Genomic DNA, 22461 nt, shown 5'->3' on the forward strand with positions numbered 1-22461 from the left:
CCCACAGCACCCAGCCACTAGGTGCCAGCGCCCCTCCTCTCACACAGAGCATCCAGTTAAATTGGCCTCCCTCTGGGATGCTGCGTCTTCTCCACAGTCAGAGATCATCCTCCTCCCAGAGGCCAACACTTCTGGTGACATGTGATCCTGGGTGGCGACTTCAGAGCAAGGTGGCAAACAAGCAAAGGGGGTCCCTGTTCCGACTTGGATTCCTGTCCCGCCTCTTCTCCCTTTCTCAAAGGCTGGTTAAATCCCAACTCTGTCCCAATTACTGACAAGTGTTTCAGGACTGTTGTTTTCAAGTTATTTCTTTTTAAATACCAAAATAAATCATATACATTTTAAAATACATATCCTCCAGTAACACTTTGGTCTTTTATCCAAATGTTTTATAAAAAGGGAGGCATCTTTCAGGCCTTCAACCAAGACTCATGTTTCCGTATTTAAAGAGGTGGAATAGTAACATAGCTTTCTCCCCGCCACCCGCCAAGAAAAGTTTTTCTCGCCAAAGTAAAAGAACATGTTTGCTCAACATGGGCACCCTACTGAACTGCTCAGGAACTAGCCCTCTTTTACCAAGCAATTTCAGTCACCGCAGTTTTAAGCGAGTCTCTGCATGTTCCCTTCAAGGAGACACCAGGGACCACAGCAATCCCAGGTTCTCAGGTTTCCAGTCTCCCCTGGTCTGCTTCTCACTCCCTGAGAGCTTCCAACCCTCTCCCCCAGCCTCCACTATCTCTTAAGTTGATGGCTGCCACCCTTGTGGTCTAATGTGACCTTCCTCTCCTTCTCTGTATGGTGCCCATGGGCCCCTAGTCATGAGTGGGGTAGAGATGAAAATAGAGAATCATTGTCCTGAAGCTTCATATACCATTCTATGGGCACTTGTTTGAAAATTTCCATTATAAAGAGTTAAAAAAAAAATCCATCAGATTTTTGAGGAATAAGATTTTTAAAAAGGAAGCATTCAGTTAAAAATAGGAGTATTCATGAGAGATATTTTAAGTTCATTCGAAGAAAATAAATCCTTATGTGGTAAAGGAAGAGAAGAAAAATATAATGGCTACATCTCAAGAATAAAAGTTACATAAGTTCCTTATAAACGAGTTTCAAATACAACCATAAAACAATAAAGGTTAAAAATACATCTCACTAGTTCCAAATGCTAACTGTTTAGAAAGGATGGCATTTGTAACACTTTGACCCTTTCAATAGACAAACATATTTGAATCTGAAAATATCATCAGGCTTCCCAGTAAACAATCTAGAGCCAGACCTGAAAGGTTAAAAACACACATGCGCACACAAAACTCCTCATAATTGTGTTATTCCCTGATTAAGACTCAAAAAAGAAGTACTTTGGGGAACCAGAGGGATGTTAAATGCTTTTCAAAGAAAATAAAGGATTAAAATTTTTTTCTGAAGCGCAAATAAACTGCAGCAAGTTTATGGTCCATAGAATACCTTCCTAGAGTATTAACACTTTTTCATGAGGTCAACAGATTCCAATAATAAACATAGGAAGTTGGCTGCACAGGTTTCATGCTATTTTGCAGGAGGTGGGAAACAGAGGCTAAGTGGGTTGCCATAGTTACAAAGATATTTGATGTCAGCTCTGGGACCAAAACCTACTTCACATCAGCCAGTCCCCGACCCCTCACTTCCAGGATCTCCACTCCCTGTGACAGCTCTTGCTGCTCCCAGGGTCTTGCCCCAATAGCAAGTTGCCACTGTCTTCCCCACCTTCAGGCTCTCCCTCTCCAATGGCTCCAGCCACACGGTCCTTGTCATTCCTTTTGTCCTGCCTTGACTCTCCCAATCCTCCTCATCTAGAATCTTCACAGTCCTTGCACCTTCCTGACTTTCTAGAGCACTCAATACTGCTGGCCACCATGTCTATCCCACCCCAAGCTCAGGAACCCCCAGAGCTCTCTTGCATCTTGGCAGCTTTTGCTCCTTGGCCCCATTTCCCCAAAATGGACTCTCTCCACAGTTCTGGGCCCAAGTCTATTGCTGGGTCTTCCCTTACCCCATATTCTTGTCCCCTAGACCCTCCTAGACATCAACGTAGACTCCCATATCCCATATGCTAAAAAATGCCCCAATGTACCTGTGTCATAGCCCTCCTCCTAACCTCCCTTAATTGGTTTCCAAATTCCTTTACACCCACCATGAGTCTTTTTCTCTGTCCCCTCTTCCAAATAAAACACACATACATTTCAATCTTGTATCATCCCTGCCCCAGTTTGGGCCCTCAACCAGGTCCTCTACTAAGACTCTACTAAGTCTCTCCCCTCTAAGATGGATTTTAATGAAATGGCCTAACTCAACAAATTCCAATGCCTACTTAAGCCAAGCAGTGTTTAAAACAGGCAGCAAATAAGTCAGAGTTGATTGTTGTAAAGCTGATAAACACTTAGATGAAATATGAAGCACGCCACAGGGGATAAGGAAAGGCTGCTTTATGCAGGGTGATCAGCGAAAGCCTTTCTTCTCAGAGAAGAGGTGAGGGATAGTTCCAGGCAGAGGTAACAGTTACCACAAAGGTCAGAGGCAGGAAAGGTGGGGGCCAGTGTCGTTGGAGTGGAATGAGGGGGGAGAAGGGAGGCAGGAGAGGAGGGCAGATCACCAATTTTTTTTTTTTCTTGAGACAGAGTCTCACTCAGTCCCACTGAGGCTGGAGTGCAATGGAGCAATCTTGTCTCACTGCAACCTCTGCCTCCTGGTTTGGGGCAATTCTGCATCAGCCTCCTGTGTAGCTGGGATTACAGGTGTGCGCCACCATGCACAGCTAGTTTTTGTATTTTTAGTAGAGACGGGGTTTCTACATGTTGGCCAGGCTGATCTTGAACTCCTGACCTGAGGTGATCCACTTACTTCGGCCTCCCACAGTGCTGGGATTATAGGCGTGAGCCACTGCACCAGGCTGTCATTTCAGTTTTTAACGGATCCCTCCAGCTTCTTTCTGAGAGAGACGGATAGGGGGCAAATGGGAAGCAGAGAGTAAAGGGACTGCAATGACCTGCCCGGCATCAGGCTCGCCTCATTCACACTCAGGCCCATCTTCCTCAATGGGCCTGTCCATAACTTGTCAGCAAACCCTCTCTCTCCTGATCACAGCAACTTTCACTGGCTCCCCATTACCTCCATAACTATTAAGGGCCACACCTCTGCACAATCCCCGAGGTTGTACCATGGCCTATTACACTTTTTTGATCCATTGGATTTGGAGTGCACCAAGCATGGATCACCTGCTGCTTCCCCGAAAGATCTCTATGAGCCTTCCTGCTGTGTCCTGTTTTCTTGGCCTACAATCCCTTGAGCACTTCTACCTTCCCTTCTCTGCCCCTGAAATGTTACTCATTCATCCTTCAAGACCAAACCCAAAGGCCACTTCCTTAAGAGACCTTTCTTGGCTGCCTCGATTTGCTTACACCTCTACCAGGGCAATCTCACCAGTTCCCGGCTGTCTCCACCACACTGCCCACAGATGGAAGGAACCATGCCTAACCCATCTATGAACATGCACAGGCCAAGCATAGTGCCAGGCATACACCAAGTGCTCTCAATGGATGTTCGGTTGGTGAACAAATTGCCCACTTCACTAAACATCTTGAGGTCTTAATACAAAAGTATTCCAAGGCAGGTTTTCCATCTTGGCTACTGTAATGTGGAGACCGAAGCCCCTCTGATGGAGTCTCTGGGGTCTGTCTGCTCAGCGCTGACAAAGGTACAGCCCCAAGTAGGCCCACAGTGTGGTCAAATTTGAACGCAGGCCTTCAAAGACTCTTGCCTTCTCTGCTAGAATCTCTAACCAGGCCCGCATTCTGTTTTAAATTTGCCTAAAGTATTGACAGTATGTTTTTCCTAAGGTTATTCTAGAAGTGTACAATTGAAGAAACGAGCACTTAAAAGGACCCACATCAAGTTAACTTTAGTTACAGTGGTGAGAGATGATGGAATTAGTTTTATTTTCCTTTACCTTATCTTGAATATTTTTTCTAAATAAACATCTAATAAAAGTCATTTAAGAAGGAATGCCAAAGTACCACCCCAGTCACATTGGAAGAATGGATCCAAAAATGAAAAGTACCAAATAAATAAGAAGACATGAGACCATGGAGTTATGTAATACCACTTACACGGTAAGATTACAGAAGTTGAAAACATTTTAAGTGGCTTGTCTGAAGCATGCAATTAAAATAATTGGCCCTGTACTTTCACCTCTGAAATAGTATTTCACTCAACATAAAGCAGATGTTGTGAACATCCTGGGCACTTATTGATGACTCTTACCCAAACTAAACTTCCACGAGCTTCAAAATCGACCACAAACCAGTTCTCATCACTGCCTCCTAGCTCATGTCACACAGGTGACCAAATAGCTCCAAATGGGACATTTCAATGATTGCCTATTTTTAATTGACACTTCTTCTCTAAAGACAATCAACTAACAAATAATATATCTTATTTAAGCTAAAAGCTGTATTAACAAAGTATTAAACAAAGATTTGTCTTCTAACTTTCAATAAAAGACCTACGGGACTTTTAATGAAATAGCTCACTTAAACACAAAAGACAGAGTTGCTTTAGTTATCACCCTGTTTAAGAAATTAAAAGGGGAAGAGGAAACTGCACGTCAGGCACAGTGCTTGGTATTTTAGGTGTAGCTTTATGTTACTTTCCCCAGTTAATCTAACATAGGGCTTTATCTTCCCCATTTTACAAGTGAGAAAATTTACATTGAAATAGTTTGTGTAATTTTAACTTTAGGCATTCCCATACATAATCGAGACTCAGATTAGATAACTTGCCCTTAGTCACACAGTAAGTGATAAAAATAGAAGTCAAGTCTATTTCACAAAAGACTACATGCCATGCTGTATGATTGATTCCACTTACGTTCAAGAACAGGTAAAACCCATCTACGATGACAGAACTCACATCTATGATGATGTAAGAAAGAATAACAATTCCTTCAGGGTTCAGGGGGGGAAACACAGACAAGACAAGGGCACAGGAACCTTCTGCAGTACTGAAAATGTTTATTTCTTCATCTGAGAGCTTACATACATGAGCTCACGCTTAATATTAGCACTTCACACATTTTACTGCATGCTATACCTGAAGTTAAAAAAAAAAATCCTCATCTTATGGAGTCCAAGTTTACGCTCTTAACCACTAGGTCAGAACCCAGCCACATGCTAGAATTGATTGCCTTGGATTATCAATTTTTTCAAAGATTCTGCTAAGCAACATACATATCCTACTCATATCAGAATGAAGACACCTGAACCATCCGTTTTAAAATGCCACAGAATGAAAAGTAGAAAGTATCAATTTCCTGGCTACTGGGAATTCCCTACCCCCCATAGCCACATCTGAAACTTTTTAAATTTAACCCTGCTAAAAAGAAACCTTTATAGCTGCACAGAAAATAATGTGTAACACATTCTTAAGGTTATATATGAAAATACCTAAAGCTAAAATTACACAAGATACATGTTATGACTAACTCTCAAAAGACATCTGAATTTTGTTACAAAAATTAAGACAAGGTAAGAAGACAAAGCTGGTTGGCAAAGGTCCTTACTCACAGGGCAACACACAGAGAGGGCAAAATCTCAACTCTTAAAATTTGTAACAAATAGAAAACTCAGAACATTTTGGGAGGCCGAGGCAGGGAGATCACAAGGCCAGGAGTTGGAGACCAGCCTGATCAACACAGTGAAATCCCATCTCTACTAAAAATACAAAAAAAAAAAAAAAAATTATCTGAGCATGGTGGCGTGTGCCTGTAGTCCCAGCTACTTAGGAGGCTGAGGCAGAAGAATCACTTGAACCCGTGAGGCAGAGGTTGCAGTGAGTCTAGTAGCTGAGATTGTGCTACTAGACCCTAGCCTGAGCAACAGAGTAAGACTCCATTTCAAAAAAAAAAAGAAAGACCTAATGTTCCTATGGTTCTAAGTATGTGTTCTTAGTAAGGCATAGATACATATACACACACAAAAAAACTCAGTATAAGTAACTTTTTCCAGCAGCAAAGTAATTGTGCCACATAAGCCCTAATAATAAATTCTCCATCAAGTAACAAGTTCTCCTTGCTGAAGCTTTTTGTTCAGCCTGGCAAAGCCTCCTCACCAGTTGAGTAATGATGAAATCATTACATCAATTCTCCCAAAACCTTACCCCACACATACATATACCTCTTAGTCAAACAGTAATTGCCTCTCCAGAGAGAGGCATGTATTCATTCTACAATTTGCAGACATATTTGACAGGTATCTAGGAACAGCAATCCCACCTTAGAGAGCAGAGAAAAAGACAGTTGGGTTGACACCTTTTGGGTACTTGTGCTGTTTTCTTTACTGGATGCAGCCAGGAAACATTTACACTTCAGAGTCTAGATTAATTCATGTTTTAACATTCTGTACACACCAAAAATACCAAGCCATGGAATGACTTTAGTTTCCCCTTGGGCATTTACATAAAAGACCAAAAGGCCTTTATGAAAATCTTTCAGTATTGGTAATGTATGTATCACCATCAGGCATGCTGCAATAGATTACATAACCAAGTATTAGCCTCGTTATAAGATCTCAAGATCTCAATGTTTCTAAAAGCCACCAAAGTCAATTATTAATTTTTAAAGTCTTTAACAGACTTTCCAATAAAACCAACAAAAATTATAGAAAACTAAATAGAGTCAAATACTGCATCCAATAAGCAAGTTAGAAAGAATGAAAAGCACTGACCCAGTAGGTCATGAACATTAACAGCTGTAAATCAGCATCCCTAAATTAGGATTTTCAAGACACCCCAGCATTGCTAGAAAACACTGAAAGCTAAGTTTCAAAGTTTGAGAAACAAATGATTCACCTTTTCTTTTATCCCTGCATCAGCTGAAAAAGCCCCACATATTTCTCTCCAGAATATCTTAGCTTTATACCAAAGACACCTCATGCAAAGTAAAATGATCATTTTGGGGGATCCTCATTCATTTCCTATGCATGAGTCTAGTGAAAATCAACTATGAATTATCAGTTCCACTTTCCATTTTTAGCATAACTTTAGTATCTCAGAAACCTAAAACATGACTTTTCTTTAAAACAAGAAAATCCTCAAAACTACAAACCCTTCATAGTCAGCCCTTCATCGGAAGCCCAGAAAAATTTATAATTTTTGAACAACAAACAAATCATGTATATTTTCCTCAAAATACTACCTCATTCCTTAGATTTCAAGAACCTTCTATGTGCATCTGCCAAATGTGGCCGATTTCTGTCTCAGGCAGGCAAATCTAAACGGTTCCCACAGGGTTACTGTTTTTGGTAAGGGGAAGTCGATGCCAGGAGGAACTTGTATATTGATTACAGCAATGACCACCACTTATTTAGCACTTCTTAACTCTCCTCGTGCAATGCTAGGAGTTTGACAAACCTCCTATTTGCCCTCAGAAATAATCTTGTAGAACAGACACTACCATCCCAAAACCAGATATGTAAAATGAGGCTCATATGAGAAATAACTTGCCCAAGATCACTGAACTAAATGTGGCAGAACCAAGTCTAATGAATGTTAAGGGTGAAAAATGGCGAGTTTCACAGAGAATTAGGCCTTCATCATAGAAATGTCATCTGCACAAAAACTAAATGAAGAACAGTGAGTCCTTGCTGTAGGGAGAAAAAGCAATATTCCAAACTAAAAAAGTACTTTCAAACAGAAGATCTAATGATAAACACATTTGTAAAGGCTGGGCAGGGCGGGAAAGGATTACTCAAATTACTCAAGTACAGTCCTACAGGGTTCCTGCACCTCTCTGTTCTTAAAATCTCATCTGATTTAAGAGCGCATGAGCTCTGAGTAAAAGTCTCCCCAATTCCTCCAGGCTTAACAACCCTCTCTCTACTCAAAAGAAGCACTCAAAAGAACCAGGAGCAGGAGCTAGGACAGTGGGAAGTGACCTCCCTGCCCTGCCGGTCCTCCCTCCGAGTCAGCTGTCAGATCCGCATGGGTGAGACCAGGAGCCGGCACGGAGCCCCGGGACTGGCTCAGCCCGGGTCCCCGCCTTCCCACTCCCAATCCGAGCCCTGTCGGCCACCTCGTTTACCATCCCATCACCTCCAGAGGCACAAATAATTACACTGGAGAAATTTATTTTAACAAGTATAACTGTATTCACCAACTGGCTTCGCAATCACATGTTACTGTAGGGCTCCAACAAGGGAAGGGCAAAAGAATATGGTTTAATTGTTCTAAACAATCATTCTGAGAAGTTAGGGCGGCTGAGGCGGCCACGGGGGATAGAGCTCTGGCACCTGTGAGCTGAGCCCACTCAACAAACCAGCCACCCCTACGTTTGGGCAGGAGAGCGCCTCCTCGTCAACCCAGGTTATAAATGTACATATTTTTAAAGATGAGCTCCGATGTTGTGACACTTGTGGGGAGTGTCCCGACTACTCCTCCACTTAATGGGGGGACTAGGAGTTCTACGGCTCCACAGCCCCGAGTGTCAAATATCGTGGCCTGGAAATTAACCAGGTGCCTTGGTTTATTGCCTCCAGAAGGGTCCGCCTGCCGCGGTGGGGCAGCCGCCAGCCCAGCGCCCGCAGCCCGGGCAGAACCCCCACGCCCACCTTCCCACGAGGTGTTTGGCAGAGTCCGGCTTCAGGCGCTCCCTGGCCTGGCAGCACCCGCCCCACCCCCACGAATCGGGCTAGCAGCCTGGTTAATCATTCAACGCAGGCGGCGTGGAATATTCTTTTAAAGGTCAAAGCGAAAGGTTCTCCCTACGTTTGGCAGAAACCAGTTTTGGGAGAGACGGAGACAGAAGTGGTAGAGGTTGGGGGCGGGGAGCGGTTGCCGGAGGCTCCCTGGCTCACAAAACACCTGATCTCCCCATGCGGCACAGGAGGCCGGCGCAGTGCGAGGGTGGGGTGCGGGGGTGCGAGCGAGGAATCACGCGCGTCCCCCTCCCCGAAATGCCCGTGCGCCCCGGATGAAGAGGCCCGGCCCCAGATGCCCCTTCTCAAAGCCCGCATCACCCCGGCGCCGGATCCCCCGGAAGTTGGGGTGCAGAGGGGAGGGGAAAGGTCCCCGGGCCCCAGGGCGGGGTGGGCACGGAATGGGGCGCAAGGCTCCAAAGCCCCGCCGCGGGCGATGTCTTTCTCTTTCTCTGGGGTAGGGAGGGTGGCGGGGATGGCGGGAAGGTAGAGGAGGCTTAAATGCGGCAGGGACCACCTAGGGACGGCTTCCTCCACCCGGGAGCGGGTACGAGGCCGGAACCGGCGAGAAACTGGGAGGGGGGAGCAAGAGGGTCGGGAGGGTGGGGCCGGGAGTAGAGAGGCGGGAGGGGAGCGGCAGATGGGCCGGGGGGAGAGGGCAGCGGGGAGGGAGACGGCGGGGGTGCTCGAAGCCCCGGGCCCTACCTTGTCCGGGAGCAGCTCCAGCTCGGCGGGGCGGGGGCAGGGACGGGAGATCGCGGCCGCATCCACTTCCCGGCCGCTCCGCGCGGCTCAGCCCGGCGACCGCCGCCGCTCACGCTCCATGCGCGGCGCCCGGGACGGGCGGCCCGGCGGTGGGGACAGCTCCGGCTCGGCTCTGCTGGCCTCCGGCACTTGTTGCCGCCGCTGCCGCTGCGCCTCACTCCCGGCTCCTGTTCCAGGCGCAGCAGCCGCCTCCGACGCCCGGCCCCGCCCTGCCCTTTCCCGCCCGCCAATGGGGCCCGGCCCCGCCCCTTGCGTCACCGCCCGACGGCCCCGCCCCGCGCCCCAAGTTTTGGTAGGGTCCGGCTCTCCACAGCGGGCGCTGGGACCTGTTCGGGCCCGCGCTCCCGGCGGCTTCCTGGGACCCTCTGGCCCCCACGCACCCTCCTACAAAGCCGAGGGTTAAGCTCGGGAAAAGAAGCCTTTAGGAAGAAGACTCCTCCCCGGAAAAGCCCGGCAGCTCCAAACTCCGAAACACGAGTGAAACTCAACTCCAGCTACCGCCCCTCCAGCTGCGGGTGGCCCCTCTTGCGGTCCGTCTGAGGCTAGGCGACTTAGCGCGTCGCCTGGCAAGACTCCAGTGGCCTTTTCTGGCCAGTTTGTGATTGTAACTAGACGGACTCCAGCCGCCCCCTCCAGTGCTGGGGCGGGGGAGGAACGGCCAGGCCGAAGAGGCGGGAGAGAAGCCAGGGCCACCGTGGGGCCTGATCTTTGCTCCACCTCTTAGGAGCTCACGACCAGGGTGGTGCCTTGCTTGGCACTGCCACTGGATCCTCTGGCTTATGAAGCCGTCCAGGACATGAGGGATGGGAAAGTCCTTAGTTCTCCTCCTGGAGTCATACAGAGGGGTTTCCCCGAGGTCCCACGCCCGTCTCAGGAAGCCGGAAATGCAAGATGCTGGGGCGCTCGGCCCCAAGGGGCAGGGCGGATACCCAGGCGAGGCCTAAAGGGCGGGACTCCACCGCCCCCTTCGGACAATGCTGGGCTCCGCCAGCCAGAGGCGGCCATGGCGCCAACCACACCTACCAGCAGGGGCCCCCGTGACCACTGATGCGCCCTCCTAGCCCCAGGCTCCTGCGGGCTCCCCAGAGCACTGCATTCCAAAGTGACTCCGAGACGCAGCAGACACAATTCTGAGGCCCCCAGGTAAGCCTGGCGCAACGGGATGGAGGAGTTCTAGGGTTTTGAAAGGCCCAGGTCAGCCAGCAAGGCTCGCGTGCGCTCCGCGGGGAGGCAAGCCTCGCCAGGAGCGCACCTGAAAGCGACCCCGCCCCCAGGTCCTTATCGCTGCATCGAAGTCGCACCTGGACCCACCTAGATAATTGGACTGAGCAATTAATGACGCTTCACCCCCAACTGTTAGAATTTCTTCTTAAGGCTCTGGAAGGCGGAATAGCCGGAAGGGAACATTGCTAAGTAGGAATTTCAGGCACCTGCGAACTGAGCCCACTCAAGGATCAGCCCTTACTCTTAACCAAACTCGGCAAAGGAATAAAGACCAAGTTGCTGCGGATGCAGAGCCACGTGGGTACAGTCCTCTAGAAACAGGAATTCTGGGTCAGTATATCTGGAAATGTTAGGGTTTGCAGCCGTCAGACCGTCTTGCTTTTATGCCGTTCACATGATTCTCTTTGGACTGCGATGTAAAGTCCAAGAAACAAGTCGAATGTTTGCATATTCATAGAAAAAAATATCTGTAAGGGTGCACACCGACTGTTAACCACGGTTACGCGGGTAGGGGAAACAAGGGAGTTATTACTGCATTGACTTTGGGTTTTGTATTTTTCTGTTATGTTTACTTTTATAATTTAGAAAACTAATAAAACATATTTAAAGAAACAAGCTAGAAATTCTTTAAGAACTCTTTAGGAAGTTTAAATTAATAGATAAAAGAAGGCTATGTCTTTTCATTTTATATCAGAGTAATCTTGAGTCCATGTTCCTTGGTTTAAATAAAGATATCTCTAGGCTGCTGCTGTCTGTTTTTTACATGCAGTGATGAGACAAAGCCGACATCTAAGGAAGATTTTCTGTGCCATCAGGTTGGTATATTGTTTCTGTGCATATGTGTCTTCCCTTTAGATGCACTCCCTGTAGTCACAGACATGCTTGCACGGACTGCCAGCCAAGGAGTTTTTAGTAAAGGAACTGCTACAATGTCACCTGGCAGACAACTAGGAAATTAAGCTTGCTTGCAGCTGCCAAAGGCTGCCCAGGCCATAACATTTAAAAATTTTAAAAAGGGCATTTTCTGGCCACGGTGGCTCATGCCTGTAATCCTAGCACTTTGGGAGGCCGAGGCAGGCAGATCACTTGAGGTCAGGAGTTTGAGACCAGCTTGGCCACCATGGTAAAACTATGTCTCGACAAAAAATACAAAAAAATTAGCTGAGCATGGTGGCTGGCGCCTATAATCCCAGTTATCTGGGAGGCTGAGGCAGGAGAATTGCTTGAACCTGGGAGGTGGAGGTTGCAGTGAACCGAGATCCTGCCACTGCACTCCAGCCTCGGCGACAGAACAAGACTGTCTCAATAAATAAAAAAATAGATAGATAGATAGATAGATATCCATGGTGCCTTTAATGCAGTTGGGAGTGTATCTGCAACAGTTACACTGTCTTTAGGGGAGTAACTCAATGCTAGATTCCACATCACTTGGCTATAGTCCCTACCGTTAGGTTGGGACCCAGGTCCATCATCAGTAGGCAGAGATGTGTTGGCCATCCTCTAGGTGCAGCACAGGACTAGGTGCTGGAGTGGTAAACATGGCAAACACACACTCCCTGCTTGGAGCTCACAGTCTAGAGGGAGAGAGGGGCTTAACAATTAAATGCACTATCAATCACAATTGTGAGATGGGCCAAAGGGAGTACAAAGAGGTGGAATCATCTAGGGAGTCCATGAGGAGTTCCTGGCTGATACAGACTATAAAAGAAGAAGTATTTGAGAGGGAAGTTAGAGAGGCAAGCAGGGGTTAGAGCACGCAGGGCCAGTACAGCGCATGACAGAGTTTGGAGTTCATCCTAAGACATCTAAAACAAGAGTCATACACTCAAATTGGCATTTTGAAGTATATCTTTCTAACTGCAATGTGAAGAAGGAATGGGGAGGGGGAGGAGTGGAGTGGAGGGACAGTTAGGAGGCTGTGGCTCATTTAATGTGAGAGAGAACATTTGTTTAAGCAGTAGAGTGAATACAGAGAAGTAGACTCGAACAAGACTTGGTAATTGCTTAGGGGGATGAATCAAGGAGAACTCCCAGATCTCTGCTTTCACCAGATGGATGGTGGTACCATTTTCTGAGTTGGGGAACCATTCCAAGGTTCACATTTGGTTAAAGTGGGTTTGAGGTGCCTGTGACATGTCTGGGTGGAGATGTTGAGCAGGTAGTTGGCTGTAGGGTCTCGTGCTCTGAGGAGAGGCTGGGGCTGAATTGCTGGTGTGGCAGTGGTAATGAAGTCACCAGAGGCACTTGGGCTCCTATGAGAGTGTAGAGTTAGAAGACCTAGCACTGAGGCTTGAAGAACTCTTATCTAAGGGCCTGACAGGCAAATCTCTGGCAGCGGAGGTGAAAGAGCAGCCAGAGATGCAGGAAAAAAACTAGGAGCTTGTCCAGACGCGGTGGCTCATGCCTCTAATCCTAGCACTTCAGGAGGCTGAGATGGGTGGATCATCTGAGGTCAGGAGTTTGAGAGCAGCCTGGACAACATGGTGAAACCCCGTCTCTACTAAAAAATAGCTGGGCTGGTTGTGGGCTCCTGTAATCCCAGCTACTTGTGAGGCTGAGGCAGGAGAATCGCTTGGACCCAGAAGGTAGGGGTTAAAATGAGCCAATATCACACTACTGCACTCCAGCCTGGGCAACAAGCAAAACTCCATCTTTAGAAAAAGAGAAAATTAGGAGTTTGGGGAGGTCACGGAGAACAGGGACAAAAGCACTCTAAGCAGGAGGCAGTAGTCAACATCACTCAAAATGGCTGACAAAAGTGCATGCAGTAGCACACACTTGTAGCCTCAGATACTCAGGAGACTAAGCTGGGAGGATTGCTTGAGCCCAGTTTGCGGCCAGCCTGGGCCACATAGCGAGACCCCCATCTCTTTTTTTAAAAATGGCTAAGTGACCCAAGCAAAGTGAAAATTGAATAACATCCACTAGAGTTAGTAACCTTGATGTCACTGGCACTTTTACAAAGCAGTGGCTGGTAGAGTGAAGGGATTGGGAAATAGATTGGAGTAGATGGAGGTGTAAGCAAGAGGTGAGAAATGAAAGGCACAAGGTACAGACAATTCTTGCAAGGTTTGACTGTGAAAAGTTGGAAAGAAAAGTAACTGGAGGGGAATGTTATGTCAGCAGTGGGTTTAGTTTGGCTTCTATATTTTAATTATTTTTAGGATGAAATTACTTGAGTGTATGTAAATGCAAATGGAGAAGAAAAAGATGAAGGTACAGTAGGGAAAGGACAATGGAACACAAAGGCTCCTGTGTCCATGAAAGGGATGGAACCAGAGTATAGGCAGAAAGACTGACCTCAGGCAGGGGCCAGCTTCTCTGTTATAACAGGAGGGAGGAGACTGGAGGAGGACTGAGCCAGGCTGCTTTCACAGAGGTAGGTGAATCTTTCCACCTGATGACTTCCTCTTAACTCTGTGACATAAAGGAGGCTAGGGATAGGGCAAGGAAAGATGACAGATTTGAAGAGAGTGGAGAAGGTTTGACACAGTCATTGCATAAGTTTGGGAGGGTTGCGATTACCAGAGAAACAGCCAGATTGCAAGGCAGCATGGCAGTCCACCTGGGGCTGGTGCCTGTGGACTTTAAAGGTGCCCTTTGGTCCTCCTGTGTGGTTTCTTCCTACAGCTCAGCTACCCACTGTGGTGCCAGCTCAAATGAGGAAATTACCAGGGCAGAGGAGCAAAGAAATTGAGAGCCTTGGCAACGGTGAGGCGGCACAGTGAATGACCAGAGAGGAAGGACAGGAGCCAAAGGACTGGAAAAGTCAAGGGGCCAAGACTCTGTCACACCAGAAGGAGAGGAAATTGGGTCAGAGACTGGATATGAAGTAAGGGGTTCAGGAGGTGGAAAAGTTTAGGGCCTGATGGGGGAGGCATGAGGAGAAAGTCATTGGAGAATATGAGGTCAAGAGATTAAGAGTCAGGGCACTGGTCATCTGCGTGAACAGGAAACCCATCCAGGATGTGAGCAGGAATGGTGGTTATGGTATGAAAGCCATGGAGCCAGGGGCTAAAGTTCGAAGAGAGTGAGGAAGAGCAAGTGAGCAGGAGAGGAAAAGATAAGAAGCTTCAGGCAGGGGAGAGGCAGTATGTCTGGGCAGCAGGCTCCCCAAAGGAACAAGAGCGTTTGCCAGAGGTGGAGGAGAAGTGATCAGGTAGAGGAACAATTAGCCAGGGTTGGGAAAGTCTGGGAGGCTTCCTGGAGAAGGTGGAGTGGAAGGCACCCAGACTGCTCATTTAACCCAAGGGGCACATTTAAGAATATGCCTATTCCTTTGTGGCTGCAAAGACTGGGACTAGGGGGACATAGTCAGCAGACTCATCTCGCAGTGCTTCAAGGAAAGAAAAGAAGATGGGAAATTCATTCTGAGCAAAGGTGAAGGACGGATGGACAGACAGACAGATGCACAAGTGGATGAACTGACCTTCGATTGAGTTTGCTTGTTGAAATCTGCAAGTCCAGGGGAGCATGTGAAAGGATTTGGAAGGGGGTAGGTGAATAGAGGGGTAGGTCAGGTGCCAGGAGGAGCAGAGCATGGTGGGACGACAGAGAATCTGTAAGGGAATAACAAAAAACAAATGAGTGGCCTCAGTTCTGTGGCCTGGTTTTGCCTCAGTTGCCTCTTTATGAAGCCTGACCCACCAGCTCTACAAACCAGGGCCATGTGCCTCTTGCTTTCTTTTCCTTCCCAAGATTTCCATCAAGGAAGGGCATGTGGAAGCTTCCTTCTCCCCTCCTCCTCTTTTCCACTGGGGGCTTTGTTGTCACCAAATGAGCCCCTGTGGGCCCTGTGTGACCAGGCACTAGGAATCCCAGGTTTATCCTACCTCTGCTGCCCATCTTCCCTCTTCTCAAACAGGTTGTTGACCTCCAGTCTCAGTTTCATTGTCTGTAAGATAGGCCACCTCCTGGCGCTACTGTAAGGAATAGAGATGAGTACAAGCACTTTCTAAACTGTAAGGCCCTGTAAGAATGGGAGATAGTTCTCTGAGGGCCCCACATATACCCACATCCCTCCCAGAAACCCTCCCAAGAAGACTGTGAGTCCCTGCCCCAGAGGAAGTTGTCATCTTGCCCCAGACAGGACAAACACACCCAAAACAATTACAGAGGAATTCACAGCTGTGTCTGATTAAGTGCTAAATTGTAAGGTGCAGGCAATAAGAACTCAGAAAAGGAAAAAAGGGACTGGTGAGCCAGGGTTGGGAAAGTCTGGGAGGCCTCCTGGAGAAGGTGGAATGGAAGGCACCCAGACTGCTCATTTATCCTGAGAACACTTGTGAATATGCCCATTTCTTTGTGGCTGCAAAGACTGTTGATCTGACAGTCTGACGTGGGTCTACAAAAGTTTCTAGGTCATAAATTTCTCCCTTAGTATGCCTGCTTCCCAGCATGTTGTCACCCCTGTAGCCCTGCTCCGTCTCAATCACACTCATGTGCTCTGCCCAGGTGGACAGGCAGCCTGGACTACACAATGAATCCTGTGTGCTTGGCCCTAGGCCTCTCGTGTTTGGCTTTTCCATGTCACCCATTTTTCTTTTTCTTTTCTTTCTTTTTTTTTTTTTTGAGACAGAGGGAGACTCTCTCTCCAAGGCTGGAATGCAGTGGTATAATCTCAACTCACTGCAACTTCTGCCTCCTAAATTTAAGTGAGCCTCCCAAGTAGCTGGAATTGCAAGCATGCACCACCAAGCCCGACTAATTTTTGTATTTTTAGTAGAGACAGGGTTTCACCATGATAGCCAGGCTGGTCTTGAACTCCTGATCTCAAGTGATCTGCCTGCCTTGGCCTCCCAAAATGCTGGGATTATAGACGTGAGCCACCACACCCAGCCTTGTCACCCATTTTTCTGGTGAGGAAATGGGGTGATCTTCATCAAGTTCCTGTGCCCCCTTTGGTGCCAGCATCTACCTGGTATTTTTGCCCAGCCAGACTGCAAGCTTTTGAGCAATCAGACCTGAATGCCCGCCTCAGCCTTCCAGGTCTGCAGTTTGCCTCACTGCACCTGGCCAGCCTAGAACACCTGCAGGCCCACAGAGCCACAGCCCTGGGCCACACTCACCTCCTTTGTTCTTTACTGCCTCTGCCTCACTAGCCAGGAGCACCCAACAACCTGTGGTTCAGGTATGGACCCCATGGAACTCCCAACCTAGAGCTCAAACGTCTATAAGCCCAGAGCTGGCTTCCACCTTCTTGGTTCTCTTGGAACAAACTCCTGCAGCCCTTTGGACATGGTTCAGAACCAAAGCCTCCTTCCTCAGTGGCAAGCCCCATGGCCAGATGGGTGCCTCAGCCTTGTACCTCCTTCCTCCTTTCAGCACAGACCTAGAAAAGGTCCCAGCCGTCTAAAAGCCAGGCACACACAAATAGCATCAGCAGCAGAAATCCCCAAACTTTGTATATCCTCCAACTTAGGTTGTTACAGAAGGATGGCAGTGTTCTCCTAGTCTGTTAATCAGTCCCAAGTGGGATTATGAAAACAACAACCACCTCTGTCAATGGCTAAAATATTAATTACTGATGGAAAGTGTGGAAGCTTGGCACTGGAATTCTTAGAATTCTAGTTCAATCCCTTGGAACTGGCAAATGAGGCCCCCAAAGTAGCTTTCTGGAAGCCAAATACCTAATACCAGAGATAATATCTTGAATGTTGGACAATTAATTCACAGGTTAAAAATCACCTGGTACTTAAAGCAGACCCTTTGCTCCCAAGGTTACTGTGACTTTGGACTTTGTAAAGTCAAAAAACAGAAAGCTTCATTATCAGATGCAGATATAGAAACAAACGTCCTGATTCCCAGGGGACTTGCTCCATATCCCAGAGTCCTGATGCTGGAATAACTTAAAATTCCCAGGTTAGTAAAGTCCAGTGTGTATATGACATTGTGGTGGTACCTATGGTTAGCAATTTGGAGGGGCATGAACAGCTGTCTCTTCTCTATTAGGGTCATCATATTGTTTTGGGAATGGAATTATCATTAAGGAGAAATGCAAAATCATGGTCTTAATTATCATCAAAATGAAAAATTATATGCAAGAGGAGAGGCCCATAATTGCAGCATCAAGCATGAGACAGTGCCATTAATGTGATTATCAGGACATAAGCCTATTAGAGAACTTAATGCCTTTTTGCTGGCGTCGCTCTTTGTTATGCTTCCCAGGGTTTAGAAACCATCTCCGTTGTAAACATAACTGTTACAAAACAGTGATTTCCAGGGGTGGGAACAAAGATCTGTTGACCTTTACCAAAGGTCGAAGCTGCCTGGCTAAGGAGAAAGAGAATATTTTTAGAAAATGAAGACCAATCTGCCAACTCTAGTTGGCTCTTATTGAGAAAGGAAGAAAGGAAGTGTATCTGGCTCCAAGTCTTACCTAGCTTTGTGGCAATCCAATTGTGGACATACTTGTGAGGTTTAGCCACCACATGGAGATAGGCATGCACCAACTCAGGTGGATACGGTGGCCTAGGTCTTGGCTGCTGCTAGTGAAAAATCATGGTATAGAAATCTCCAATTCCAGGTTCAAATCTCACCTTGGGAAGAAGCTAAGCGTGGTCCTCATGAGGATAGTAACATCTGAAGAGTTCTCCGGAAGGGGAAATGAGGTCATTTATGACTAAGTGCCTGCATTTGGGACTTAATAAATGTTTGTTTCCCTCCTCAGTCTTGGCCATGGAACCAAGTCCCCACCATAAAGTAAGAGTGGTATCTTGGCATAGAATGTTTGGCATTCTCAACATTTGTCCTGGGCTCTCCACTGGAGGGAGTGCCATTCTCTTCTCATTCGAAAGGGTTCTGACGCCATCATCATCAATAGAATCATGTAGAATGGAAAAATCAATTGGCTGTCCCTGGAAGGAGGCACCTGCTTGATCATTAGGATCCAGTGACTTATGAAAGTCACTCAGCAAATTCATCTCACAGCAAAACCATTGCCAGGAAGGGCAGGGTCTCCTCCTCAAACACGACAGTCGGCAGTCAGGGAAATCAGAAAGCAGCAGATCCCATAAATAGTCTGAAAAGGGAAGCAGAATCCATGCGACAGTACAGATGAATCTTCCAACATTATGCTGAGTGAAAGAAGTCATATGCAAGTACATGTGCAGTTCAAGAACAGGCAAGAACTTACAGTGGCAGAACTACAGTGGCAGAAATCAGAACTCTAATTGCCTCTGGGATAGAGAGAATTAACTGGAAAAAAGGCATGAGGGAATTTTCTGGGATAAGAGAAAGATTCTACCTCTTCACTGGAATGTTGGTTACACGGCAGCATACCATTGTCACCACTCTTTAGACTGTAAACTTCAGATCTGTGCTTTTCTTTTCTGGAAAAAAAAAATTCCGTTTTATTAGTTAACTGCTTGAAATGTGCGTTTTATTGTTTGTAAATTGTACATTCACTTATAAAAAAAAAGGAAGCAGCAGTCTTTAGGCGGAGGGGAGAATGGCAAGTGGAAAAAGAAAGGGCTTCCCCACCCATCAAGCCCACTGCAGTGTTAGGCAATTTTCCCAGTGCCAAACTCTACAGCAGTTATGAACTGACATTTCAAAATCAAGTACAGAGAGGCAGGAGGCATTTTCTAAGAATATCCTAGTCTGTGCTAACCATTTAGGTCCAAGCCCTGTTCCTCCACATTTTGAAAGCTTTTCATCACCATTTCCTTCTTTTCTCATCTAAGGTCATCCCAGGAAAGGGTTTTTCATAGTCAGCATCCTCCACCCCCAGCACTGTATGCACATTTCATAACAATGGCCCTAAAAACTTCACACCCATAAGGCCATCAAAAAGGAAGCAGTTTAGTTAATCAATCAGACATGTTAACGATCATCAAAAATCAGGAAAAAAAGAGTTTGGGTCACCAGAAAGCTTCCAAGAAGAAAGAATCCTGACAACCACGCATTTCAAAACACAGAGGCCCCGAAAGGGTGGGAAAATGAAATGGGCAGTTGGATCTGGAACAAAAATTGCAAATTTGATGCAACTTCATCATTAAGTACTTGTGTGACAAATCCCTTCTGTGCTGTCAAAGGCGATGTATCACATATGACAAAAAAAAAAAAAAAAAATCACACGCAGAGTAGGCTCCAGCCCAGCACGTTGTGGCTCTGCTTCAGTCTGACTTCTCTGCTGTTCTCTTGGCTCCATCTTCTTCTCACATCTATTGCTTTCTACAGCTATTTCAGACATCTCAGTTAGAGCCAACATCCGACAGTGAGGGACTCTTTCTTCCCTTGCCTCTTGTTATGACCCAGAAAACCTTTCCTGCAGTTCTCTACCCAAGTTCCCTTCTCGTCTCATTGGCTAGAACACAGTCACATGATCCTTCCTAAGCCAATCACTGGCAAGAGTGTATAGCACCATCCTGAATCGTTTAGACCACTTTTGAGTTTTCAAAGGATGGCTGGATGGGGTGGAGCGGTAGGACAGCATGAATCACATGAAGCAGGTGTGATCCCCCAGACACAGTCAAGACTCTATCCGCGGGATAAAGGGTTTGCTGTAGGTAAGGTTTCTAACCTCGGACACTGAGGTTGGCAAGCAGGAAGTTTACTGAAGGGTATAGCATCAACGCCTGAGGGGAAGTGAGGTAAGCAGGAATGGACAAAGAAGTTGAACTGCAGTGCAATCATGGTAAAGGTCTCAGCTGATCTTTCATGGAGCTCTGGTGCTGGGATGGCTTAGAGTTATTCCAAATTGGGGTGAAAGGACAAGGCCTTTTTACTCCTGCGTCTTCCAGTCATTAGATGTGGGCTGCCCATGGTCAATGTGAGCTTCATCTTAGGCAAGGTGGCTCTCTCTCCAGCAGAGGACAAGTGTCAGGGAGGAACTCAGAGGGCTGTTGCTGCGTCAGCACTCCCAGGGGGGCATGAGTGCTTGAGTCGTGGAGGGGGGATCTGGGTGACACAACATGGCATTCACTATAGGGAAGATGAATTTGCATGGGCAGTCCCTCAGGTCTCCCAGAATCCAACCTAGAGTCCACACTCATGTCCAAAGAGAACATGGCAGGTTTCACCAGGGCCATGTGTTTTTTTTTTGACAGAGTCTTGCTCTGTTGCCAGGCTGGAGTGCAGTGGCAGGATACTGGCTCACTGCAACCTCCGCCTCCCGGGTTCAAGCAATTCTCCTGCCTCAGCCTCCCAAATGGCTGGGACTACAGGAGCGCACCATCAGCCCAACTAATTTTTGTATTTTAGTAGAGACGAGATTTCACCTTGTTGGCCAGGATGGTCTCAATCTCTTGACCTCATGATCCACCTGCCTCGACTTCCCAAAGTGCTGGGATTACAGGCGTGAGCCACCAGGCCTGGTTGACCAGAGTCATTTCTGGAACCCTCTACTTCCTTGGGGAGAGGGAAAGGAGAGCCTCTAAGAGTCAGCACAGCATTGCCCTGGTCACTAGGAGTAGGACAGCTAGGAGATGGCTGTGTGGACTGAGTCTGGGCGGGACCCAGCCCTCAGACTTAAGGGGCATGATGCCTAAAGGAATGAAAATACCCAGGATTAGTCTTGAACAAGCTGGGAGCCTGCTAAGCCCTGGCATCTGCTGAACTTCCCAAATCACACACATTCAACTGTTCGGTTCCATGGCGTGCTTCCTGCCAAGCTTCCCAACACAGTGTACACAATGGGAAAATTAAAATGAGCAGTTCCAGCAACTATAGATATGCAGGTCAAATAAATAAGTCTTTATCTAGGACTTAAGCAGACATGGTCAACAAGGGTCTAATCTAAAACTGAGCTTTGGACAAAGACTTTACAAAACAAAAAGAGGGGGAGGGACTAGAGCTCTTTGCGTGAATTTTTTCCTGTCTCACTAAAAATACTGAAATATCATTTTATCCAGCCTCTCCACACTGCCCTGCCTCCTCCACCCCACCCCGCCATTTTTTGAAAACTCCCTGGCTATATTCCTACTCTGGCTGTAGGCTCAACTCATAGGAAGTGTTATGCTAGAGTATGTAAATAGTTGTCATGGAAAGGAGCTGGGGAAATTACTTTGTGCATTATTATATATCTAGTTAAATACCTCAAAATTAAAGCCATACACATGGGTGTTTGTGTGTCCATTAAGGAAGCACAAGGAATACGTGTCAAAGAAACCTCAAGCATTTCAGCTAAGTGAATAAGAGCAAGGAACTTGAATCTTTTTTTTTTTTTTTTTTTTTTTTGAGACGGAGTTTCGCTCTTGTTACCCAGGCTGGAGTGCAATGGCGCGACCGCAACCTCCGCCTCCTGGGTTCAGGCAATTCTCCTGCCTCAGCCTCCTGAGTAGCTGGGATTACAGGCACGCGCCACCATGTCCAGCTAATTTTTTTGTATTTTTAGTAGAGACGGGGTTTCACCATGTTGACCAGGTTGGTCTCGATCTCTTGACCTCGTGATCCACCTGCCTCGGCCTCCCAAAGTGCTGGGATTACAGGCGTGAGCCACTGCGCCCGGCCTAGGAACTTGAATCTTATACTTCAAACTACATATACTGTAGTGTGGAGCCAGATCTGGTAGAATTTCTTTTTCTTTTTTAACAAGAAAAACTATTTACAAATTTCTTGTCACTCCTCATTCTAGCAGTAGATACACTGACTCTCCTTGGGAAAAAAAAAACACTGGCGGGTCCTTTGGTTATGTAGATATAAGGCCAGGGGTGTTGGTTGTTTTGGAGAAATGGAAATAAACAGTTTTGTTTTCTTTTTTTCCCTCTCTGCCCTGACAAAAGCCAGCCCTCCTCACACAGGCCCACAA

General features: G+C 46.9%; 3 protein-coding genes across 4 annotated transcripts in view; 1 reads left to right on the forward strand and 2 right to left on the reverse strand.

Annotated features, from left to right (window-relative positions):
- B3GNT2 (UDP-GlcNAc:betaGal beta-1,3-N-acetylglucosaminyltransferase 2) overlaps window positions 1-9650 on the reverse strand; it is a 29674-nt gene extending 20024 nt beyond the window's left edge. For both annotated transcript variants that reach the window (XM_002757714.6, XM_017964285.3), the window contains exon 1: window positions 9429-9650. The gene's annotated coding sequence lies outside the window, so the exon portion shown is untranslated. The remainder of the gene's footprint in view (window positions 1-9428) is intronic.
- The window catches only part of LOC128929627 (uncharacterized), a 52541-nt gene continuing 39443 nt past the window's right edge, over window positions 9364-22461 (forward strand). The window contains exon 1 of the mRNA XM_078348365.1: window positions 9364-10631. Coding sequence (XP_078204491.1) covers window positions 9364-9891 — 528 coding nt within the window. The 3' untranslated portion in view covers window positions 9892-10631. The remainder of the gene's footprint in view (window positions 10632-22461) is intronic.
- Window positions 9789-22461, reverse strand: part of COMMD1 (copper metabolism domain containing 1) — a 300356-nt gene continuing 287683 nt past the window's right edge. Inside the window, exons 3-5 of the transcript XR_013526586.1 lie at window positions 18091-19042; window positions 15545-15634; window positions 9789-15271 (exon numbers count right to left, since the gene is read on the reverse strand). The gene's annotated coding sequence lies outside the window, so the exon portion shown is untranslated. The remainder of the gene's footprint in view (window positions 15272-15544; window positions 15635-18090; window positions 19043-22461) is intronic.

The sequence above is a fragment of the Callithrix jacchus genome, chromosome 14 (assembly GCF_049354715.1).
Source record: "Callithrix jacchus isolate 240 chromosome 14, calJac240_pri, whole genome shotgun sequence".
In the NCBI taxonomy this organism is placed as follows: Eukaryota; Metazoa; Chordata; class Mammalia; order Primates; family Cebidae; genus Callithrix; species Callithrix jacchus.